This window comes from Haliaeetus albicilla, chromosome 9 (assembly GCF_947461875.1).
Source record: "Haliaeetus albicilla chromosome 9, bHalAlb1.1, whole genome shotgun sequence".
Lineage (NCBI taxonomy): Eukaryota > Metazoa > Chordata > Aves > Accipitriformes > Accipitridae > Haliaeetus > Haliaeetus albicilla.
In genome coordinates, this window is record NC_091491.1 from 1635252 (window position 1) to 1659904 (window position 24653).

At 46.5% G+C, this 24653-nt stretch overlaps 1 protein-coding gene across 33 annotated transcripts in view; it reads left to right on the forward strand.

Annotated features, from left to right (window-relative positions):
* Window positions 1-2444: 2444 nt before the first annotated feature.
* MSI2 (musashi RNA binding protein 2) overlaps window positions 2445-24653 on the forward strand; it is a 259898-nt gene continuing 237689 nt past the window's right edge. For 23 of the 33 annotated variants that reach the window (XR_011326024.1, XR_011326025.1, XR_011326026.1 and 20 more), the window contains exons 1-6: window positions 2636-2790; window positions 2995-3035; window positions 3222-3303; window positions 3688-3772; window positions 5757-5804; window positions 8085-8126. Coding sequence is in view for 30 of the 33 variants with exons in the window: in XM_069790878.1 (XP_069646979.1) it covers window positions 2729-2790; window positions 2995-3035; window positions 3222-3303; window positions 3688-3772; window positions 5757-5804; window positions 8085-8126 (360 nt within the window). In the remaining 3 variants the exon portion in view is untranslated. Of the gene's footprint in view, window positions 2791-2994; window positions 3036-3221; window positions 3304-3687; window positions 3773-5751; window positions 5805-8084; window positions 8127-24653 lie in introns of those variants that run through there. The other 10 variants (XM_069790884.1, XM_069790888.1, XM_069790900.1 and 7 more) reach the window with 6 other exon arrangements.

Below are 24653 nucleotides of genomic sequence, written 5' to 3' on the forward strand. Positions count from 1 at the left end.
GCTTTCCTGGCTGCGTTGTCCCTGGTTTTCTCCAAATCAGTCATTAGTGGGATTTTCCTCCTGCAAACGCCAGCAAATGGCCATTGCCAAAACGCCCGGAGTAAGGACCCCGGGGGGGTTCCAGCTTAATGTACATACATTAACTGCTCAGGTTTGTAAACCTGACCGAGGGCAAAAACAAACACGGTAATGGAAGGCTGGCTGAAAATGAGCTGAATTTGTAAATCTCAGCAGCGTGTGCAGGAGAAATAGCGAAAATGACTGAACAGATTGAAACCGGTCACCTGCCTGAACCTGGCCACAGCTCCGGGAAAGGCGGAAGAGAGAAAGTACCGATAAAGTCTTTCAGAAGCCATTCGACCTGTAATGTTCGCTGATGTAAGGGATAACAGTGAAGATTTCATTTTAATATATAGAAATCCAAATTTTTTTCTTGAGCTGTAATCAGGTCCGCTGAAGTTCCCTCTGTCCATCAGCAAAATCTGTCTCGCGCTTGTTCTTTCTGGAACCCCTTTAAAATTCTGCACCACGGTCAGAGAGATTAAAGGGGTAATATAACCCCAGGAACCACACTCCTGACTAGTAATTTCCCGGTGATTATTACGAGAAATAGCTAAGATCTAAAGGAGGCTCAGAGGGGGGAGGAAAAGACTGCTCTTTAATCCCCCCATCCATGTACTTTGCACATTGGTGCCGCTCGCCCCGCTGGGGCAGGGCCAGGTCAGCTCCTGTCCCGGCCGGAGCAGCCGGGATCTTCCCTGCCCGCCCGGACGAGGGGCGCAGAGACCCCCCGCGGGCGCCTGCCACGCCGCTGAACCCAAATTCAGCACTTCACGTCAAAACAAACCCAATAAAGGGAATTTTATCATATTTTTACAGTGGTTGGCATCAAAACACGAAGACGGCTGTTCCTCCAGTAGGCCTGACCCACTGGACCTGTGCACATCCTCTGATTTACGCCTTGTTCATTAAGTCACTGCTGGAAAGTACCTTCACACACTGCCCCCCCCCAAATAAAAAAAAAATTATAATCCCTGAGCTTGAAATAGTTGGTGACCCCAAAACAGCTCTTGCAGGCATGGCCGCTGAGCCAGGAGGGCTTTGGTTAGGAGGCTCTCAGTCTCGGGCGAGCGGAGGTACTCGGAATTGTGGATGGTTCTGAAAATGTAGGGCAACGCGGCTCAGTCCCGTCGGGCGGGCGGCCCGCGCTCCCGCTCAGCGCTTCTTAATTTAGGTGAAACTGATTGCTTTCACCTTATATAATTACGGCAATACTTGGCAGCCCCGTCGCCGCTTCCCGTCTGATGCTGCGAAGTGCTGTTCAGATGCCGAGCGTAAAATGTCGGAGCTGAGGGCAAACGCTGTCCGCTCGTGCTGGGCAGCGCCTGGCTGGGGCCGAAGGCTGCAGCAGCGCTGCCGGAGCCCCGGACGCGGGGGCACTGGGATGCGGGGACACCGGGATGTGGGGGCACCGGGATGTGGGGGCACTGGGATGTAGGAGCACTGGGATGTGGGAGACCTGGGATGCAGGGGCACCGGGATGCAGGGGCACCGGGATGCAGGGGCACTGGGATGTGGGAGCACTGGGATGTGGGAGCCCTGGGATGCTGGGACACGGGGGAACTGGGCAGCAGCCGCTCTCTTTGAGCAGCCCCAGTCGGCTGTAGGTGAAACCCAGGGTGTCTGCAGGATGCGGGCTGTGCGCGGTGCCCACGCGAAGGGCAGAGCGGGTGGCGATGCCTGGGTGACGGGATAAACGACACCTCCCGGTAATGCCCGAATTTCTCACCAGTCCCCAAAAGTGAGCCTGGTTTCCCCCGCCGGACACCCGCCTTCCCCTGCCCACGGACTCTTCCCAGCCCCTGGAATCACTTCTTTGACACCAGCCCGGCCGTGCCGAGGGGGAAGCGGGGCAGGGGGGATGGCGCATGTCGCGCCGCTTTCCCCGCAAGAGACACCCACCGCCGCCGCCGCCACCTCGGGGGTCTGCTCCGCCGTTGCGGACGGGCCCACGGACACGCGTGGACGCCGGAGGCAGGCCTGCGGGGACGGAGTGGCGGAGCCGTTATCGCGAGCGGTGTGCTATCAGCCGGAGGATACCGGCTAGCCGGGTGTGTGCGTGCGTGTGCGTGTGTGTGTGTGTGTTGCGCGTGTTGCGCGTTGCGTGCGTGTGCGCGCGCCGGGCGCTGCCCGCCCGTGGGTGCTCGCTGCCGTGGGGCGGGCGGGCGGGCGGGCGCGCGCGGCGGTGACGTCACGGCAGGGCCACGCGACGGCGGCGGGCCCCGCCCCGTGGCGCGGGGGCGGGCGGGAGGGAGGGGAGAGGGGAGGGGAAGGGGAGGAGGAGGAGTGGGGTGGGGGGGGTGTTGGGGGGGGTGGTGGAAGAGAAGAGAAGAGAAGAGAGGCGGCGCGGGATGGAGGGAGGAGAGGATGGTGGCGGGGGGAGGGAGGGACGGCGCGGCGCGGCGCTGAGCTAAGCCGATCCCACGTGTGACGGATCTGGCTGCTTCCCCAGCGCCTCTCCAGTGAGATCCTCCGGTAGCGGAGGGAGGAGGAGGAGGAGGAGGAGGGGGGAAGGGAAAGAAGGGGAAAAGCAACCGGAGCGAACCGAACCGGAGCCGGAGCCGTAGCCCCGGAGGGGGGGGGGGGGGCGGGTTGGGCGGGCGGGGGGGGTGTCCTCTCAGGGGCTCTCGCTCGGCGCGGCGCGGATCGCTGCGGGCTCCGCGCGGCCATGGAGGCGGACGGGAGCCAGGCTACCTCGGGGAGCCCCGGCGAGGCGCAGCACGACCCCGGGTAAGTCGGCGGGCGGCGGAGCGGCGAGGAAGCGGGGCGGGGAGGGGGGGGGGGCGGCCGGTCGGCCGGCCCCCCCCCCCCCCCCTCCTCCCGCCCCGCTTCCTCGCCGCTCCGCTCCGCGCCCCTCCGCGCCGCCGTGAGGTGCCCCGTCAAAATGGCCGATCCCGCACCGGCGTTCAACTCCGCTCTCTTCTCTCCCTCCAGCAAGATGTTCATCGGCGGCCTCAGCTGGCAAACCTCACCAGGTAAGGACCGCCGCTCCCCCCTACCCCCCCGTGGCGGCTTCCACACCCCCCCCACCCCACCTCCCCACGCGTCCCGCCCCGCGTGGGCCGCGTCCCGCCGCGCCGGGGCCTGCCCGCGCCCCCCCCCCCGCCTCCTCACCCCCCCCTTCCCCTCCTCTGCCTCTCTGCTTCTCTCTCTCTCCGCAGACAGCCTTAGAGACTATTTTAGCAAATTCGGAGAAATTAGAGAGTGTATGGTCATGCGGGACCCCACCACCAAGCGCTCCAGGTAAAACCGCCGCCCACCCGAGTCGGGTTGACAAACTTCGCGAGTTGGCGCCGGGGCGGGTGGACCCCCGCACCCCCCCCCCCCCCGCCCTCAAATCCCTCAAAGCCCCATCCCACGCGTGTCCGGTGGGTCTCTTCGGGAGGTTTCTCCGCATCCCTCCCCGAGCCGGGAGGAGGAAACAAAAGCGGCCGGTGGAGGCGGAGAGGTGCGGGGACGGCCGGGTCGGGGCTGCCCGCCCTCGGAACCGGAGGCTTTGGGGAAGGGGATGGGGGGGGGAGGAGGCAGCGGTTTATTTTTATGACTTTTCTCTCCTTATCTCTAGTTCTCACCATCCACATCCCACCTCCCCCCCCTCCCCATCCCCTCGCTCTTTGTCTCTCGCAGAGGCTTCGGGTTCGTTACGTTCGCGGATCCGGCGAGTGTAGACAAAGTCCTGGCTCAGCCCCACCACGAGCTGGACTCCAAGACGGTAGGTCGTGCGTGGGGGGGTCTGGGGGGGCTGCCCGGCCGCCCTTCCTCTCGGTGACAGGCGACGTTACAGGGACCGTGCCCTCGCCCCCCGCGCTCGGCCGCAGCTGCCACTTCGGCTGGTTTTTTTTTTTTTTCTTTTTTTTTTTGCGGGGCGGTGTCAAGCTGTCATTGAACCGGGACTTTGCGTGGTTGGGTTTTTTCCTTTTTTCTGTGCTGCTTTTTTTGTTTGTTGGTTTTTTTTTTTTTCTCCTAGAGTCTGCCTCTTAACTTACAAAAACCGGTAACTTTTTTTTTTTTTTAAATCCGATTTTACCCATACCGACCGATGGCTCCTCCCCCCCAGCCTTACATTTTATCGAGCGGTGACATTGAAGAAATTGTAGAGTAAAATGCAACTTTTTTTGGTGTTCTGCTGCAGAATGCTTTCGGCAGGGAACTTTCTACTTCTTTTGATTGATTGTTTATTTATTGGTGCGCGCGTTTCAAGGTGGGAGTGACTTACTGTCAAATCGTAAAAGCTGCTTCTAGTGTCATTTCCCAAAGTCATTTTTTGGAGAGATCCCCTTCACCTGTGATGTCAGGGCCCTTACAAAACGTACGCATTAATTTATGGAAAGCTATGCGAGAGCTCGAGAGTAGATGTGGTAGAGAAGCACAAATCCTAATTATTTGTTGTTTCTCCAGAGCTTTTTGCTACACTCAGTCTCCAGTGGATAACATAAGGAAAATGCTCTGGAGATTCAGCCGATCTATTTTTTTTTTTTTTTTTTTTTAATAAACATTACATTTGGTTTTTTGTTTTTAATAAAAAAAATCCACATGTAGGTTTGCCCCTTGACCTGATACAGCATTTTCAGTATTGGGTCAAACAAAAGGTATCAAGCGTGTGTAGCTTTAGGCTCTGTTTTTTCTCCCTGCGATCAAGGCCATGCAAAAGGATGAAGTTTTGTGCCTCTTACTTAGTTGCAATTTTAAGCCTCAGCAAACCTGGAAGGGGAGCGGGGAAGGACACTGGTAGAGGTCATTATTGCTTTGGTACTGATCGGTCTGAAGGGGGTTGCGTTTTGGGAAGGGAAGGATTGTGTTGGTTTAACTGTCTGGCAGAGAGCTTCTGCTGGACGTACCGAATGTGTTCATTGCTGTAAGTGTCTTTTATAGTATGTATTCTGGATCTTAAAGGTTTTATTGTAACATGAGCATGGTGTTAGGAGGAATCCTGTCTCAGTGCTGGAACATCTTGTGTGTGCCTGTGTGTGTGAGATTATAGTTAAATGAAGAATAGAAGAAGCAGTGAGCAAACATGAGTGTGGGTTGTTTTTTTTTTTTTTCTTTTTTTTTAAAATGTAATTTGTATGAAAACAAAAAGCCCAAAGCTCTCGTGGAAGCAGGTGGAATCTAGTGTTTTAATTCGACCTACAAATTCTGCTGGGCTTGTCTGAACACGTAGTCCATGCTTTCACATGCCTTAATAATTTGATTTTAGGTTTAATCAGATATGGTAAGATAACTGATTCAACTGTGCTCCTGAGATTAAACTCGCCAGACTTTTCATGTACAGCTATATTCTCTATATGTTTTTCAAGATAAATTTAGATAGGAAGAACAAAGGCAAACAGTATCTTGAACGAGGGTTTAAAAAAAAAAATAAATCATGGGAGGACACCCTGTCATATTTCTGACTATAATTAGGTCCTCCCCCAGCTTTTTTCCTGTATCACAGTCTAGTCCCTGCAATGTATTAATTTGCTCTTCTCTGGGGGAGGGGTGAAAAGCTTGACCAGGACAAATTTGCCTCAGTTTTGATTGTGTGATAATGATTGAATCAATCTAAATAAGAAATTGACCTTAGAACCAGTAACACAGCTTAAAAGTAAAACATAAAACTAGCCAGGTTCCCTTCCAGCCGTTTATTTGTAGACGTATTGTAGTAACTGTTCTTTAGTATAACATAGCATTTGACTCTGTTTCAACGTTCAGCACAGGAGGCAGATCGGTTGGGTATTGGCATGGAAACGTCGCTCTTGTTTACAGTTACGTTAAAAGCTTTGTTTAGGTAATGGCCATTCATATCAGAAATAGTATTATAGTCATTTCCTAGAGGACTTGTAGATACAGTAAGTAGAATTGTACCTAACTAACTAATTTTTTTTGGTAGAAGTTTGGTTTTTTTTTTTGGTTGTTGTTTAAATAGTTGACAGGGATATGCAAAAGGTATGGATTTGCCATGTTGATTGCTAGTGTTCATCTTCAAACGCTGATGGTGTTTATCCAAAAGGTTTTGTGAAGGAAGACTCAGTTATTTAAGAAGGGCTGTAGCTGTGGTACAAAGAACTCCATGCTCTTTGAACTGACCTTCAAAAATGAATGTGTTGCTTTAGAGTTTAATGGCTCTTCCAACTTTTTACCAGTGGGACTCTGCAGTGATGTCCTTCTGGTGGGACTGGTGTTCTTTGTTGAGAAAACTTTCACTTTTGAAGCAAATGTAGAAAAGGGCATATTTGCCTCCACCTTTGGGTATCGCAGTGGAAAATCCGTACCTGTTGTATTTCCCCGGTAGACAAATGCCTAGTCAGTGCTGAATATATTTGTAGATAATGTTAATCTCTATGAAAAGGTTAGCTTTCTAGATAAATAATTTTACTTTTTATGCTTTTTGAACAATAAAGTGGCATGTAATCGCTCATTTCTCAGGTATGTCCTAAAAAAGATACTACATTTGTATCTGCTGTAGACAAATCAGTTTATCAGTGGCACATCAGATGTTTGTGATATTTCCAATTTTGACAAATTAATTGAGTAAAACTGCTTTTTAGGAGAGGCCCGTGGTTATTTCTCAGTGACAGGAATATCTATCACCACAGGAACAACAACACTAAATGGAAACATCTCCTTTCCCTAATCAGGGTTAGCTTGAGGGGGAAAAAACCCAACAAAAACCAAACCCAAACTATTAAAGAAGGCCTCTATTTCTAAATATGACTTAACACAATCAGGATTATTTTCATCAGTTTGTTACATAGTCAAAGATGACACTGAAAGCAGTCGCAAGTTGCACAGTTAAGGTAGGATTTAGTCCTTTCAAACATCCTTTTCCAGACTCTTCATTTAGAATGTGTCTGCGTGCAGATGCTGCTAAAAAAACAGAGGTGAAATCAGCAGCATGTAGACGTTTTACTGCAATCATTTTTAAAGATGACAATTTAATCTGGGTAGTTGTTTAAAAGGTATGATTTTTATTTACATCCAGCCATGCATCTGTGGTTGCATCTTTTTTTTGTTTTTAAGTGATTTCTGAATGGTAGAGAAGAGTCGCTTTTTAAATACGACCCATGTGGAAGTTGTTTTTAAAATTGCAGAATTAGCATTTTGGAATTGCAGAGTGGACACGCTTTCTAATTTATGCAGCGCAATGGGAGTCAATGCTGCATCTTAAAACAAGGGAGCATGGGGTAAAACAAAGATTATTTTTTTTTTTTTTTTCTCTCTTCCTTTTTGCCTCTGTGGTGGCATGCTTCACTCAAGAATGCTTTAGGTAACTCCTTCATGGAAAATCTTTTTTAAGAAGTTGGTTTCTTCTGGTTTAAAATGCTTGTATGTTTCGTTTGTGTCTTACTCTCCTCTCTTCCCACCCCTTCGCATAAATGCTCCTTCATAATCTTTCATTGCTCACATATATTCTTTGAGGGTGAGCAAACCAGATCAATTTGACATATTGTCATGAAGGATAATCTTGTAGTCCTTCTAATGTTTTAGTTTTAATAATTGAAACGTGAATAATTTGACTTTGTTTTGCATTTCTTTTTTGTGTGGTGTTGCTAGTCAGTTGACAAAACAAAGCAGAAAAATAAAAGCAAAAGTAACCCCAAACCCAACTGAAGGAATGTGCAGGTGTCAAAAACAACAGGTTAAGATCTTGATCAGGAATGCTGGCCATCTTTCTGTGCAACCTCCCGAGTATGCAGATAACGTTTAACACGCCGTTTTGGTTGTAGAGGCAGCAGCCAGAGACTAATACGGAGCTCCCTGAGCACCAGCGGAGATTGTTGCCCAGAAGATGATGTAGGAGGTGTACAGAAGAGATGTTTTCTTCCTCTCTTCCCGTCTCCCTCCCCCTGCCAACCCCCCCACCTCTGCCCCGCCTCGACGAACCCAGACTGTGATCCATCAGTTCCAGAGTAGTTCTAGATGACCCGGTGTGCTGAATTATAAGCCTGAGAAATGAGGGATTAATAATTCAGTGATTTAAGAACAAAATAATATAAATTGACAACAAAAGCTATCTTGTTGATTTCCCCTTTCTTTTTCCTCAGATTGACCCTAAAGTTGCATTTCCCCGACGAGCACAGCCTAAGGTAAGTAGGAGGATCGATAATAGGATTTTAGGCACACAGAGAATCATTGTTGCCAGGCAGTTCAGGTTTCAAACAGGGAATTGGCAATGAAAGCTTTTAAAGCTGGAGTGCATGGCGTCTTAAGGGTATCAGCGTATGGCTGTGAAACTACAGGAGAGCTGCTTTGTGTGATATTACGTGTCTCCAGTTTAACCGTCTCCTTGCAGACTCCCGGTCAGTTGTGGCTGGCTGAAAAGCAGAGACTTCTCTAGTTCTAGCGAGAGACTGTTGCTGCGTTACTTGCGTTTGTTATGCTATTTTACGCAATATGTTTTGCCTGGTGTTTATGAAGAGCATTTGGATTAAGTGCAGACTTCAGGCTTGTTTTGAGCTGAGCTTTCAGTTCTGTGGTTGTGATGGATGGGAATATATCTCTGCCTTCATTGTTTGCAAATTTTCTTTTGTATAACTTCAGAGATGTGTTTGGAGACTAATAAGCATTGGATAGCAAGTTTCTGATGAAGCTCTGAACTCTTCAGGCCACGGGGTATTCTTTTGCAAGAACAGTGGAACAATGAGCTTTAAGTCTCTTAGCTGATCAGGCTGGCTGGAGAAGTGGCCGCCTTCTTCTTCCAGGGCGCACTTGCTATCGTGCGGCCAGTTTCCACGTTGGGACACAGATGGTGTAGGGACGTGCAGAGAAGCTTCTGTCTGCATGCTTACTCTGAAATATCGCTGGGTGCCATTTCTTCTGGAGGAGTTGCTTACGGAATAGAGGTGGTTGTTGCTCTTTAGGCTGTGCCTAATGGAAACAACAGAACAGTTTCAAATCCAAATGTGTAGTCAGTTGTATTTGAATTTTGAAAGCCAGAGGCTGAAAGGAAACTTCTGTAATTGACTTTTTCTTTTTTTTTAATTTGTTTTTGAGAGCCTGTTGGAAGGACTTAATTTAGCTGGTGTATACCACTTGTATACACTCTAATCATCTTGGGTTACTTCAGTATTCTGTTAAAAAATGGAAAGACAAGGCTGCAAAGTTGTGGATGCAAGTCAATACGGAGAAGTGGATTAAAGTTGGTGGCAGGAGACTACCTGAACAAGTTCAACCTAACAATCTTATTGCATATAGCTCCTCATGAAAGCAAGCAGTTTAATAGCATGTGGAACCATAAAGTTAAATATTGTACAAAACACGCATCTTGGAAAAACGATGTGTAATTTAAAAACCCTAGGCATATAACAGGAGACCTGCTAGTGATTTTTTTAAAACTAAAAAGAGAACAAAACCCAACAGCGTATTTGTGGAATTTTAAACCAAACTAATGTAGTCAAATGTTTAGAGGTTCTTCACTTCATAGGGCATATCTAATAACTAATTAGTAAATAAAGGTGTGCCTGGCTTGCTTCTGTGCTAAGCAAAGAGTTTATAGTTTGTAGGGTTTGTGGATTCTGGATTATGTTGTTGGACTAATGCTGTCTTGAAGATAAAATTTAAAGTTATCAGAATTTTGAAGGGTTTCATAATTTTATACTTCATCTAGTATGAAGATGATGCGCTGTGACTGATGTTCCTTTCCCCCTCCCCAACACCTTTTAAAGGCTTATTTACATTTTAAACTGTCTTCAATTACCAGTTATCTGTTTCTACAGTGTTATTTGTAAAAGTTTATAATGCTTACAACGGAGCTGTTAAGCTGTCTCATGTGATTTCTTCTGTAACAATTAAAAAAAACAGGGCATGTCTTATGCTGAGGATATTAGTGAGTTAAATTTTCGTGTTAAAGAATGTAAAATCAGGTCATTTTTACAAAGGGGATTTTCTTTTTCTCCATGTAGGTTTTGGGTTGGGTTTTTTGTTTGTGGGTTTGTTTGGTGGTGGTTTTTTTTTTTTTTTTCTTTTTTGGTAACAGACATCTTTCAAGTGTGGGGCAAATCCTGGAGAGTACGCTGGATTCCACTCTTAGCAGGAACTTGCTCTCTCTGGAGAGGTCAGCAGTGTCTGTTTCTGCTTTTTACACACTTGTCCTTCCTAAAGTGTTGGGATTTCTACAGGGTACTTGAAAAAAATCTTAAGATTGAAAGGAGCCTCATTAGGAAATTGGAGAAAATCAGATGCAATAAAGAACAGATTTTTACATCAATTATGATGTAGTATTCTGGACAGCATTTCATAATCTGGACTTTTTGTTTTCTGTTTTTTAATTAGATACTGAATGAAGGTTTTGGACTTTAGTTGTTCATTTATCCCAGTTGAATAGCGAATGCTCAGCATTAAAATGTGACTGTACTTTAGTCTAATTAACTAGCTAATACTTGGGTCTGTGGAGATTAATGGCATTTAATGAAATGTCTCTGTCTCTCTCTAGGTGCAAGGGGAGATTTTTTTTATTCTTTTTTTTTTTTTTTTTTTTTTTTTTTTTCCCTTCTCCCTGAGTAGTCTTCCTTCCTGGTATGTTTAGCAAAATGGGGCTTGGGCTTTTTTCTGTGATCTTCCTGGCAGTGACTGGGTGCTGAGGTGGAAGCTGAGGTGGAAGCAAGGCTGCTGGTTCATTCCCCCTTCTCGTGCAGGCAGACCTTGTGGCAGCACTTTCCTCCATCCATCCCCTTCCTTTGGGAGCCCTTTTGACCTGCCTCAGCACGATTAACTCTTCAGTGGGCAGTGGCTGTGCTGATTCTTGGGCTGCGTTCGCCTCCTTTGCCAGATCACGTGCTCGCTGTGGTCTGCAGGGTCATGCTCACTTATTTGTGCATGCACAATAATTTGTGCTTGTTCCTTCCCCCATTCTGATTCGCTTTAATTGGCTAGTCTTCCCCTTTCAAACCATAGCCCAGTAAAATGCTTTCTTTTGAGCTTTTTAAACTGCATCTCCATGATTTGACACCTCTCTGGTGATGCAAATTGGTTACTGAGCAAGAAGTGGCAGGTTGTAACAGCAGAGCATTCTTCCCTGATTTTCTTAGAATGACCCTCGAAGAAAATCCTCAGTGATTGCCTCCAGTGGATTACGCCATGATGTGTAATCCTGCTCTCCTGAAGTCCAGGAGGACTTGAAGCCATTGTTTTAGGAAACTTGCTGCAGGGGTTTAACTTGTTGAGGTTCTAGTGTATGGCTAACAGCGAGATGAAAAGAATATATGTATGCTTTCTCGCGGCTGCTATTCCTTGATAAAAATATCTTTCTTCCAAGTGCTGCAAGGCGCTCTGTAACAGGTGATCATTTATAACTCTGCTGACTTAAAAATGCTTAAAAAGCAGCAGTGATGAGGGGGGGTAGTACTTTTATACCCCCTTTTGAATACTGAAGACTACAATAATATAACTTTTTAATATACATAGCCTGTCAGTTCTGACATTACCCGCTATATTAGGTTGGAGAGACCTTATCAAATTTAGCATGTTCTTTACATGTTTTCAAATGTAAGCAATTTCCTCCTCCCCGCCCCGGGATTTGTTTTAAAAAAAAACCAAAACAACAAACCAAAACCATAACAAATCTGAAGAGCAAAAGGACAGCAGCCTCAGTCCATGAAGAAGCTCCTTGGCAATGAACATATCTTTGTGTGACTTAGTGGTATAGAAATTTGGATGCTTTCTCATGCAAAGCCGTGTATGAAACAGAGGCAGATAAAACTTCAGTCAAAGTTTATAGTTAGTGAGGCTACCCACTCAGTTGTATTTTGTGCTCAGGTTCCTCCAAGATGGGACCAAGGTGCCTGTTCGTCCCGGCACTTAGCACAGGGGCATAGTGTGTATGGTTGGGAATTGCTCCAGCAAGTCAACAAGCTCGAGCTACTTGTAGTAGCATTCAGTGGCATTCATTAGCATTGTGTATATGACCTGCTGACTGTAGTCTGTATGCTTCCTCTTCAGTGGCTATTAAATAAAAAGGGGAAGCCAACTACTGCTTCTAGCTACTGGAGATGCTCCTGTAGCTCGCTGGCAGGGGCTGTGCACTGGGTGCTGGATGTCCAGCACCCTGTCTACTGATGACCCAGAGCAGAGGTGGTTGTTGTCAGGATTGCATGTCTTAAATCTGGGATCTAGTCTATGTGGGTTGGGTACAGTATTCTGGTGACCATTTGGTCACAAAATAGCAAAAGGGCTTTATTTGGTGAGGGAAGCCTTTTATCTGATAATCAGATGGTGATGCTGAATACCAGTGTTTTTATTAGATGTATTTTATTCTAACCGAGGACAGTGCAGAACTGGTAACTGGTTCTGGCATCTCTGTGCTCCAGTCAGTGTATCTGCAAACTGTGGATACCTTGTCTGTGGACTAGCTGGTTTCCTGTCTGGCCGGGTGCATGGACTGTAAGAGGTGCGGTTGTGCACATCTGTTCCTCCTTCTTGTGCAGAAAACAGAGTGTCAACAACTCTCCTTTCATTTGAGTCACTGCTGGTTAAACCCATGTGAAGCTGGCTATTCCATAACAGCAAATGGAGGGCATGCCCTTTTGGAATAACACCCAGGCTAACCTGGGATATTTTTTTTAAAGCTAACCAGTGGATTTGGATGTCTGATTCCAATTAAGCTAACTGTGGGTGGGGTGTCTGTGTCCCTTGGCTGCCTGATAAGCATGAGCCAGAGTAACAGGGAGAGATTTTATTCCAAAGCAAATGATGGACCTTGAAAATCAACAGTTCTGTTGTTTGTTTCCTCCCTTGCTTCTGCCTGTAAACTCCTCCAGGTTAGTCCCACTATTTCCCATCGTATTTTAAGTATTGGGTAGACTTTGAAGTCTTTTTCAAAAGAATGTGAACTGAACACACTAGCAGAACTCAGGATTCTTCCTTTCCTGCCACCCTTCCTTCCCCATGAGGCTGTAAAGAGCAGCAAGGTCAGACCTTTTCCCTATGACTTTTTTTTTTTTCTTTTTAAACTCCCCTTTATTTGCAGGTCTGGATGGAGTAAGAGAGGAAGTATTTCCTGTTCTTGGCATTGGGCATAGATGCGTACCTTAATAATATCACTGTATCTTCTGCATACAGAGTAATATGAAGTCCTTACCAGATGGTATGAGATATTTCTTTTTATGGTCAATGGCCAGTGTTTGGGCATCTTATTCAACCAACCTTGATGTAGATCCCTTGTCCAGGGTAAGCTGCTCCTAGAATTTGTCTCCCTCTGGCATTGAATGGTCAAATGGAAAAGTTGATGAGCCCGACTCTTGGCTGATCAACCCAGGTCTTCTCAGGTAGTAGAGGATCAGGGTTTTGAAAGCCATTATTCTTGGGCTCGGATTCCTGCTCTCTGCGATCTGTTTGAGGCAGAGCATGATTTCTGTTCTTGGATTCTGGCAGCCAGAGGAAAAAGGGGCTGTGGAAGGTGTTCTGTGGAGTGCAGTGAGTTTTTTGTCAGAAGCAAGAGCTGAGCTGGATTTTTGTAATTTTATTGGTTTTGGAGATGTAAACATTTATTTCTTCTCTCCAACCACTCAGGTAGCTTGCTCATGTTGTCCTTAATCCCCAAAGACTGTCTTGTACTTGTGTAAAATGTATGTATTTCCATTGTCATTGCCTAAGGATGTCTTTCATGTTAAGAATAGTCCTAATGTACTTTCGTTCCCTTTGACTTACTGCTAACTAAAAATTAAAATTGAATATCATCTAACTTGGGATTTTTTTTGTTTTTGTTTTTTTTAAAGGGGTTTCTACATTCCCTGTGCTTTTCTGTATTGTCAGTTTATTTTTAATGGTGTCTTAACAGATAACTTTTCTGCACCGAGACCTTGTTGCTTGGATATGCCAGAAAAGGGTCCGAAATGAGGGAGGTCAGGGAAATGGAAGGAGAGCAGCATGCTAACACCCTTGTGTGTTCCTCTCTGCTTCCAGATTGAGTACATCTCGTCTGCAAAGTGCTGAGCCTTTATCAGCCTGGGGGTAGGTCTACTAATGACTGATCTAAAACCATCAAATTCATTTATTTGTCACTGCCAGTGACAGGCCAGTTATTGCTAATGGATTCTTTTTTTAGCCTGTTGACTCTGGTGATAGTCTCATAAATGTTGTGAAATGCAAAGCATTAAGGGAACTTGTAACTTATTTTTAGAGGAGAACTATCGAAACAGGGTAACGTGGTGTGTGTAGATCAAGGTATATGTTATGTTGAGAAGGAAAAAGAACAACTCCTGTATATCATTAAGCCATACAGAGGTGTCTTTGCTGTTCCTAATAGTTATTTGACTTTTCAATTGTATTTTAGCGTTCTCTTTAAACACATTTTGGGTCATGCTATAAAGGGAGGAGAAGCTGTAAATAGAGCCAGTCATCTTAGGAAAAAATGGCTTGTTGCAGAAAATGGTTCATCTGCAGGGCCTGAATCTTCTCTGTCCCTATTGTGCGAAAGCACTTAAGCATATACTTAAGTTGGCGTAAGCATGTGGGTAAGTGCTTTGCTGAATCAGGATGGACTAAAAGCACCTTATTAAATGCTTTGTTGAACTGTGAAGTCTGTAGCAGAAAAAGATTAAAAGATTACTTTGTGTATTTGACAGTACTTTGTATATGGTCAGTCCCCTCACTTCTCTTTCAGAGATAGCTAGTTTCATCTCTCTCTCATTCCCCCCCCCTCCACCAGAGGATCTCACTCACAAGAAAATATTCATCTGCTGTTTCCTCAAAAAAGTGATTGCAAGGTCAGTGTAGCATCTGACTTAAAAAAAAAAAAAAAAAAAAAAATCATTGTCTAAGCTTAATTTAGTCTCTAGCCCTACAATCACACATTCTATTTGCCTTAGTCACTGGAATAATTCTGTAAACTATGTGAGTAGTGTTCAACATGGCTTAGGTTTCTAAGATATTATTGCTGTAGAAATTGTGGTTTGCTGAGTAATTTGAAAGTTAATGTGAATCTCTGTAGTCAGATCAGCATGCGGTATTAATAAGTTACTTCTAAACTTTCGCGTTGTGCTGTTCTCCTGTTGAAAATATTTCCTTTATTTTTTGAGTACAGAGAAAATCTGAAGAATGTTAGGAAGTCTTTCTCCCCTGCTCAGTCATTCCTCATGCTGGGACATCTGCAGCTGGGTATATTGTTGTGACCGAGTAGGCTTAAATTAAGTATTAAGATTGTACTTTGGGAACTTGGTATTATAAAGAAGGACCCTACCCTGCTAAGGCTTACGCAGTTCTACACGAGGAATAGTTTGAGAGACCTCAGCAAGCACAGTTAAATGCGGACAAGGCTTAATATGTTGGTGAAGTGTAGTGGCAAGAAGGGTGAAGGAAAAGAAGTATTGACAGCAGCAGAAAGCGTCGTTCCCTCTGCCCTTCCCTCCCCCCAGCAAAGACTTGCATTAATTTCCCATTGACTCTGATGTACAATAGGGAAGAGGTTTCAAGCCGACTGAAGGGGCAAAGGTCCAAGAAAACTACCGTAGCAAGAACTGATGCAGAGTGACAGTAATGAGGTGGCCTGGCAGGTGGGAGGGGAAAATGGTGGGGTGGGGGAAAGAAACTAATATCTAGTGAATTAAGTAGTTCCCAGGGTTTGAAGTTAAGTCCTCTTGGTTTTATTTTCCTCTGTATGTGCCACACAACTGTGAGATATGGCTGGAGCAAGGCCTCCTTGGCTGAGAATGTAGGCAGGGTCCTGGTGCAGCTCCAGTCCTTGTGGCTTGGGGGTGGGTCGCTGAGAGTGCTGCTGTTGCCCGGAGGATACGAAATTCTTCTGTAGCGTCCCCAAACCTGCGCTGTGCTGTTTTAATTTGCGTTTTAGTATTCCTGACTCTGAGCTCATCTTTATGTTGTTCTGTGGGTCAGTTTTGCATCAAAGAGAAGGTGAGGAGCACAAGGTGAAGAAGTGTTTTGAAAATATGATTTATTTAAAATAGGGACTGTGAGGTGCTGGCAAGACTTTCAGCTTCTTGAATGCTGGTGGAGACAGAATGCCTGCTAGATAGAGTCAGTTGAGGTTTTTATAACAACTGCTGAATAAACATTGTTCAGGAATCTTCCCGAAGGGTAATTTGGCGTGGTGTGTAAAGAGGTTGCAAGGAGGTGAGCATTTGTCCCAAGTATCTGTAAATCCCACTGGACGGAGAGGTATCGCTCAGGTCGGAGGCTTGGTTTGTGGCAAAAGCTTGTCAGCTGGAAACCCTCAGCACTGGCCGAAGGTTTGCTGTGGGTTGCACTGCTGGAAAAAGGTGTTGCTGAAGGGGACACTGCTAGTGATTTTTCTGCAGTGCTTGCTGAAAGAGTGAAACTTCTGTATAGTTTTCCATTTGGCCACATTATAAATCATTTATGTTCAGAGATGCCTCGGTGCTATTCCTTGCTCTGAGCCTGAGCTGTGCACAGAGCCTGATACATACACTGAGCATTTATCCTTTTGCCGAAGGTTTGCAGAGTGTTGTAAGTGAGTATAAAGATGTTCATTTGCTGGTGAAATTCGTGTACTTCTGGTGGTGTATTTGGCAGACCTACAAAGCCTATAGCAGCGCTGTGTGCTCAGTGAGTTGTGGAAGGGAACAGAAAACACTGAAGAGAAATCTGAAGTTAATGCTGAGATGTGATATATGATAGGAATTTTCTGAGGATGCGGGGGTATTGCCCCACCTTTTGGTCCGGGGCTGCTACCAGCGGTGGTGTGGGATGGTGTCAGGCCGTTGCTCTCCGCCATGTCCTGAGGATCCCTGGGAGAGCTCTCGCGCGAGTCCCGATCGAGCCCCGCTGAGCCAACGACGGCGAAAGACGTCGGCTTCTTGCGGCTGGGGCTCCTTCTCCTCAAAATTCTCTAGTATAACGTGTTTGGGGTTTTTTTAATTGATGTATTTGTACTAGACAGCTCACCTACCTCCCCAGTTGCTTTCTGTAAGTCAATTCTATAACTCCAGCCCTGGATGGGTGGCCTGCTGAATACGCAGCATACCTAACATTTGTACTCTACCCTGTTCAAATATTACTCGGTGAAAAAGCCCCTTGTAAAACCCGCTGTGATAGTGTCCCAGGACCACTGTTAGCTGGGTTTGGCTGCTGAGGAAGCACAGAGCTGCTGTCGGTAAGAGTTTGGTCTTTCTTGGCGTAGCGTGTGGGGACCCAAGTAAGGCCCTGATGGGTCTGGTACTGACGCTGCTGTTGAGCCTGGAGAGGCAAGAGTTGGAGGAAAAAAGAACAACAGGGGATTATCCCAGGCACCTCTGTGTGGCAGAGAACACAGCTATTTCCTGACGCCCAGGTTCAGCACCACACGGTAAACGGCCGCCTCTGTCTGAAAGAGATGTTGGCAGCGTCCCTGGACGTTGGGAAGGAAGCGTGTGAAGCGAATCAGTATTGCACGCTGCCGGCTCTTTGTGTGACTTGTCTTGGAGGGGTTAAACCGAGGGGTTTTTTTTGTTTTTAACGACTTTTGATTGGAAAATTTATAGGGGAGGCCCTGACTGGAGTGCCGGCGCTTCGGTGCGCGGCGGAGGTTGTAACTGCTGAGTCCCGAGGTTCCCGCCGTACGCTGGCGTTTCCGAACAGCAGCGGTGAGGCGAGGCAAGGCTTCGGGGAGGGGGAAGTGAGATAAGGACGCTAGGCCGCAGCATGTGAAAGGTAGTTTGTGGTATGAATTATGGCTAATGCCGGTCACACGGTGGTTACAAACTAGCGTGGGGCCTGGGGCACAGTGCTTGTGTGCCGGGAGGCAAGGGGGAGACCGGCCGTGGATTTAAATGGGCTCAGCGGCGCGTTGCATTGCAGGGTCGGTCCTGGTGCCCTCAGTAACGAGAGGAGAGGAGGAAGCATGCTAAGCTGCAGGTGTCCTGGAGTCCCTTCGCCTCCAGATAAGCGTTGGCTCCTCTTTTCCCTGCAGAGCTGGGCGCTCAGCCATGCCGGACGCTCCTCCGCCCCCGTGGTCCAGCTCCTGGAAGCTGGCTTTCTCCTTTGTGCTGCAGGACCATGCCCGTTTCTCTCTGTGTGGCCCTTCGTTCCTCCCTGTTGGAGCTTATAGGGATGGCTGCGGCGGTTCCTCCGTCTTATGCAGATGAGGAGTGTGTCCTGACGTGCTTCCACTGCGAAGCGAAGCGCTGGAGACGGGCTCCGCTGTAATTGTGTGCCTCTGTTCCCCCTCTGCCTGCTGAGCGGGGATTTCCTGCCCTAGCTGGCCTGGGATCCTGGGAGTGGGTGGATGGTGGTGAAAAGCACCTGGAGAGAGTCTCCTGCCACAGTACCTTTGTGCTTTAAATTCCTGACTTACCTAATCCCAGGGACTGTGATCAAAGCAGCAGGTTATGCATGCGATGTGCCTGGCAATTTATGTATGAGGAGGGACTTGTGATCATCTTGTGTGATTTTTATTTTTTTTCCCCCCGTCTTTTTCATCTGGTCACATCCTCTGTGTCATTAATCTTCCAGATCAAATAAAATGATAGTTGAAAGTCCTCCATAGTTATGATTCCCCCAAAGTTTTGTGAGCATGCCTTTGATTTTGTTGCAGTTATTAGAAGTCAGTTTAGATTTCTGGACCTCTATTTTATAGGTATCTCCAGTGGATATTTTAGTAGGGGCATTCCCTCTCAATCAAGTAGGTGTATGCAATAGGGAAAGAACAAAATATAGACTAGAAAAAAATTAAAGCAATTTAGTTACCAGTCCGAAGGCTTTAATGCTAAAGAGCCATGAAGAAACTTTATTGGAACTATAATTGCAGACATAAGCAGTGATTATCTGTCTTCATGCTTTTATAGTCCCCATCACTGTCATCTGAACACATGAAGCTGATGAGAGTGTGTGCCGAATGTTATTCAGCTGATGCTGTGTAATCCTGATCTCTTGCAATATGTGGAAAATAAAGTGTCAATTCATTTGAAAATGATGGGGAAAGAAAAAAAGGTGGGAGAGAACAAGTCTCCTTGCAGAAAACATAACCTTATTTCATCCAGCTTGCAGCTGAAGGAATGCGGTTAACAGGGTAAGCATCTTACATGGATGTGGTCAAAGGAAATTTTGCTGTTTCTTAATGTTCTTAGAGGTCTTCAGCAGGTGCAGTCCCTCATCTTTGGAGGGTGCCTCCCTTTGTTTCCTTGAAATGTTCTGAATTTCCTCCAGCTGAGAGAAGGACAACAGCACCTGTTTGTCTTGCATTCCTGAGAACTGGAGAGCGTTGGATCAAGGTAGACAAATGGATGCTGCCAAGTGCTTCTTGAGGTGGAACAGAGATCAGAGAGCAAGTCCTGAATTGCTTGGCCTGATTATTGGTGCTGGTTATGCAGGTGAAAATGTGCTCTAGGCTGTAAAGAGGAAGAGGCAATTTGGTGGTTGTATGCAAGATTCTTTCCCTGCTGCTTGGCAGGCCTAAAGATCTGAAATTCTTAGATTAACTACCTGGTGGTTTTTGGTGAACTTGCTGGGCGCTTCAGGGGACTGCTTACATGAGATGGTGCTGTGCTGCAGATGGGGAGCTTGCACTGCTGGTACAAGCAAGTGACTAAATCTAACATGGCATTCCTGAACTGTAATCTGGTGCCCATTTTGTAAAGAGGCTTTTATGTCTCCACTGCTCTAGGAAATGTTGAGTGAGAGACTTTCTGCTGCTTGGCAGCCAGAGTGGTAAAAGGAGCAGTATATGCAGAGGTCTGGCACTTTGTATTGAGGTTAGTAATCCCAAGATAGGCACAGGCTTGGGTGGTTTGAGTTTACTTGATCCAGGCCAGTGTTGCTAGGGTCTGGTTGCTGTCTCTTCTGCCCCTTGCTGTTCGTGTTTTTCAGGCAGGTGTGTTCATTGCCTGAAGTCAATTTCTCAGTCTCCTAATTTTCATTGCAGTCACCTGCTCAGGGTGACGTGGGGAGTCAGTGGAAGAAATGAGACGGGAGCCAGAAGTCCTGTGATCTCCTAATGAACAATACACGAATGGTCCAGGGCTAAGGTTGGGCATTAAGAAGGTAACTGTTTTGTTGATGACTTTTGGGTAGGGGAGGCACTTGTTGGGCAGAAAACTGGTTACATTTTTCTTTTTCCTTTTTTTCTGAAATTTGGAGGCAAAACCTCAGCTATTTTGAAGGAGGAAAATAGGTGCAGAGGAATCCAAAACTCCTGAGTCTGTTTTTATTTACTGTAGCACTGATTAAGAACTAGGTAAAAACCCCAGCTGACCATGTATGCTTTTAGTGAACTTTTCTGAATTTCTCAGTGGCGATTGTCTTTGCTTTCATTGAAGTTAGCAGGCGTTAACCACTAACTTCTGTTAGAGCAGGTCAAAGCAAAGCTCCTAAATTGCCTAAATCACTCAAGGCTATTTTAAAAACAAAACCAGAAAACTACTAGTGAAGTGCCTAGATATGTGAAGAAGTAGGTAATGCAGTTTTCAGAGATGTGTGCCTGCCCTGTTCTCTATTTGAAGTCAAAATGACATAGTGATGTTTTGAAAGTTTCTGGTCTTCATCTTAGCGAGCTGCCAATGAAAAACTGGTTCTTGGAAAAGTTTTATTCAAAATGTAGTTGAAAGTCTGTGGGGTGTACATTCCTGGACACATCAGCATCCTACTTTCACAAAAGACTTATGTGCTGAAATGACTTAAACTAGTTTAAATCTGACCCTTATTCTCATCATATGGAGATGAGGTAAGCGATTGTCATCACCCTTGTTTTATGGATGTGGAAAACAGAAGCACTGCTCACATGTTCTGCGATGCTGGAAACAGTGGGAATTGCTGGTGCCTTGGGAGAGAGTTATTCCAAACCCAACGCGGTGCTGGGGCTGCACCCGCTGTGCCGCATGTTTCCAGGTGTTGGTGAAGAGAGGAGACGTGGGGTTTGCGAAGCTGATGTCCCAGCTGTGCCACGGTCAGTGCTGTGTGAGTAACTCTCCATTTTCTTCAGTCCCCACAAAGTGTCGAAGCTATATGCGAAGGTTGCCTTAGTGTTGCATCATTGGAGATGGGTGTGAGTCAGTCATGAAAAGCCTCTGCAAAAGGCTTTGTAGCTAATACTGGCTTATTAGAAACAGTTGTTGGGAATAGGCCTGGTTTCACTGGGCATTTGAAGCATCTTAAGAATGATGCTAGTGGTGCTCAAAGTCTGAGTGGGGCACAAGCAGGCGCGGGGGTAGGCTATAAAATGTTTTAAGATGGAGGGGTGAGTGCCTAGAAGAACAGACTGAATGCAGCACGCCCATCTGACATCTGCCTGGTGCTTCAAAACCTGTAGTCAGCTACTGTAGTATGGGGCAAGAAAGGGAAGCAAAGAATAGAGAGCTGCTCCCTGCCAGGGTTCGATTGATTTCTGGGGGAAGCTCTGTGTGTGTGTGTGTGTTTGGGGGAAGCTCTCTCTGTGTGTGTGTGTGTTTGCGTGTGTGAACGCACAGCAGCACAAAGCAGCGCTGAAGCCCAGGGCTCTACGCACGAAGGTGTGCTGGTGAACTCGGGTGCCGAGGAGTTTTGCTGTCTGCGTGGTAAGGGGAGGCTGTGCGGGAGTCTGCTGGAGCCGGCGGGAGTCACTGCTCCATGCTTCTCTCCGAGCAGTGCTTAACCTCTCTGTCTGCTTCGGTCGCTGTGAAATGCTGCTTTTATGGCCGTCGCTGCTGCTGTAGCTCTGAGCACCCTGCACGCACTCAGCAGCCCTCTGCCCGTGGAACAGGGCTGCCCTTCCGCATGCAGAGGACTGGCCTATATGGCACGTCTGTAGAGGAGGAAAAATTGCAGGCCGGGCTTCTGGGTCCCAAGCTGAATACCCTGAAGACCTTGCTGTCCTCCCTGGCTGCTGCAGGCTCCTCTGGCAGGCGTGCTGGAAGCTTTAATTCATGTGCTTTGGGATCCTCTGGCAGGCAGCGCTGTAGAAATGAGGAGTATCATTGTGTTTTATTGTGGCTTCTAAGAACGTAGTGTGTTTGTGCTTCGGGGAGCCCCAGGGGCTTTGTTTTTCACCAGGCCTGAGCTATTCTTCAGTAGAGCCTTCCTGGAGCGTGATCTAGTTCTGCCCATTAGGAGTGAGAGACGGGCCTGACTGATTTCTGCTCCCTGCTGCATAATAAATCTGATACTAAAATTAGTGCTGGTCTCCCTAGGCCATAATTCTTGCTGAGATTATAGAGAATTGTGTGTGCAGAGAGGAACTGTGGTTGTGCGTGTGTGCTTGTTTTTTTTTTTTTAATAACCTTGAGTGTCCAATTTCCAGGTTTTTTACTTAACCCCCCCCATCTTTTTCCCCTCTTCCTCTCTTTTGGGAAGTGCTTAGCCTTTCTGTGTATTTTGGCTATTTAAGCCTCTGTCACTGCAGGCAGATGAGTTCCTTGGGAGCTCTTCTGAAGGTTTTGTAATTGAGTCTTTTACCACGGCGACAGGATATTATTAACCTTCAGTAAAGCAATTTATTTCATACTCCTTTGTGGGGATAAGCCTTTTTTCCCCCAGGAAAATATGTATGTGGAAAGGGTTTTACGTACAGGGGTAGCTGGACTTGCAGCAGTGATTATGATTTAAAAAAAAAAAAAAATTTACATGAAAAATAGGCAGTTCTGTTTGCATCAGTTTAAAAGAAACCTTTGGTCCTGAATGACTCCCACCCCTGCCCCAGTGTTTTATTTTAAAGAACATACTTTTTGCCTATCAGTGGCTTTGAAAGGTGGTTGTATTTCATTTTAGAGCTCTGGATATTTAGCCCCCGTGAGCACTAAAACATTTTGTTTTCATCTTTGAGACGGCCTTAAAAATGAACTGAGAGCTGGAGGGAGGAGTTCCTTGCAGGGTCTCCCTCTTGGCTTGGCCTTTGCCCTGAAATCAAATGCAGACTAGTCCAGAAGTCGTTAAAGATTGGATAGCTCCTAGAATAGCAATTTCCAGCGAACAAGCGGGAGTGCTGGATAAGTGGCCAGCCTGGCTGAATAACTTGTATTTTCTATTGAGCACGGTGACAAAGGCACCGGTCTGGGATTCAGGGGATCTGGGCTGGTCTGTTACAGGCTGTTGTGTCATTGCATCTCCTTGTGCCTCAGTTTATATTTAAAAAAGAGGATGAGAGTATTTCTTTTCCCATGTCTAGTTAGACTTTGCTTTTTACTTGAGTTGACTGTTAAACTTTAAAAAAAAAAAAATCAGTGACGTGCTTGTCCTGGTTTCTGTCTTGAAAACTTTGCACAGTCACAGAGGTTGCTTTCTAAGGAGTTCACCATATCTTGCAGTATGAATAATGTTCTTTTAGCAATTATATTAGATAAAGAAGTGGTATTATTGCCACATTATACAAGAAAGCTTGGATGAGAGTTAAAGTGCTTTGTCCAGAGCTTTACGTTTATTAACACATTTGGATCTCTTGGCGCTGTTTGTAGGCTTTAATTGCAGAGTCATCCGTTTTTCTACACTATGCCTCTTTAGCACGCTAAACTGCTTCTGCCTTGCTATTGAAACGGGCATCCTAGAGAAAGTATTTTGGTCTGCGTGGCTTTTAGTGACCTTTGTTAGGGCTGTCCTCCAGGACCATGGTCTCCCAAGCTGATCCTTCTGCGTTCTACCACTTTCTAGTTTTCCGGATGCGTTCAGTTATTTTTATCCAAACTTTCTAGTGTTTCTGTCCCTTTTACATTAGATGGGCTTTTCCACAGGCTGTGTCAGAAAGCTGTTATTCAGACCTGAGGAGTGCTCACCTGCTTTTGCTTTGGGTGTGGGCTCCCTGTGGCAGGGGCTGCATGTCTGCTCTGCAGAGAGAGCACTGCCTGCTTGGTGGCCTGGGCTTCTGGCAGTGGTGGTGTGTGTCTGGCACGCTTCGTGGTGCCAGGAGGGAGGAAGGGCTGCTGGCCCGTTGCAGTGCCCGTGCTAGCCCTGCCATCTCCAGGGGTTGTATGACTGGAGGGCACTGGGCTCTGCTGGTGTCCCTGGTTCACGTGGGCTGAGGTTATGCACCATGGGACAGAGTGGAGAGTAGGGCGGTTGCAGAAAGGATGGGTCTGAGCCTAGGGATAGCAGACATACCGCTTTCTTTAGGGTGTCCTGCTGGGAGATAAACGTGTTTTGTTGGGGAAAAACTGAAAGCGCTTCGTGCGTGCTGTCCTTCGGTGGTGGTGTGCGCAGGTTTGTGGAATGGAGTTGCCCCTTTCTTTGAGGTTGTGGGTGTCTCTGTGTTTTGTTGGTAGCAGTGAACTGAGACTTTTAAAAACAAAGATAAATGCCACAACCTTGCTTCTATACTGCAGTCTTCAAGTGCCATCAGTTCAGTGTGCTACTACTGTATCTTCTGACTTGCCAAGTGCAGTGCGATGGTGCTACTGCTTCAGGGGAACAAAGGGGCTTCTCCAAAAGCTCCTGTCCTGTTGATGCCCCTGTCGTGCCTGGCCTGTGCTCAGCCCCCTTGGGAAAGGGCACTTTCCCGTGCGGTCCTTCAACCTCTGCTAAAATTCAGGAGACATGTTACATGCAACAGAAGGTTTTTGTTATCCAAAGACTTTTTGGTCCCTCTGCATGCTGGTGGTGTAAAACTTTGCAGCTGGTAGATTTATTCTTAGGTCTTCAACCAGAGAATCTTTCTGTTTTAAAAATGCTTAGAGTACCTTTTTTCCCCCTCTTTTACTATAACTGTTGTTGTAAATGAGCCCCACAATCTGAAAAAAAAATTTTTTTCTTTAAAGCTTCCCCACCAG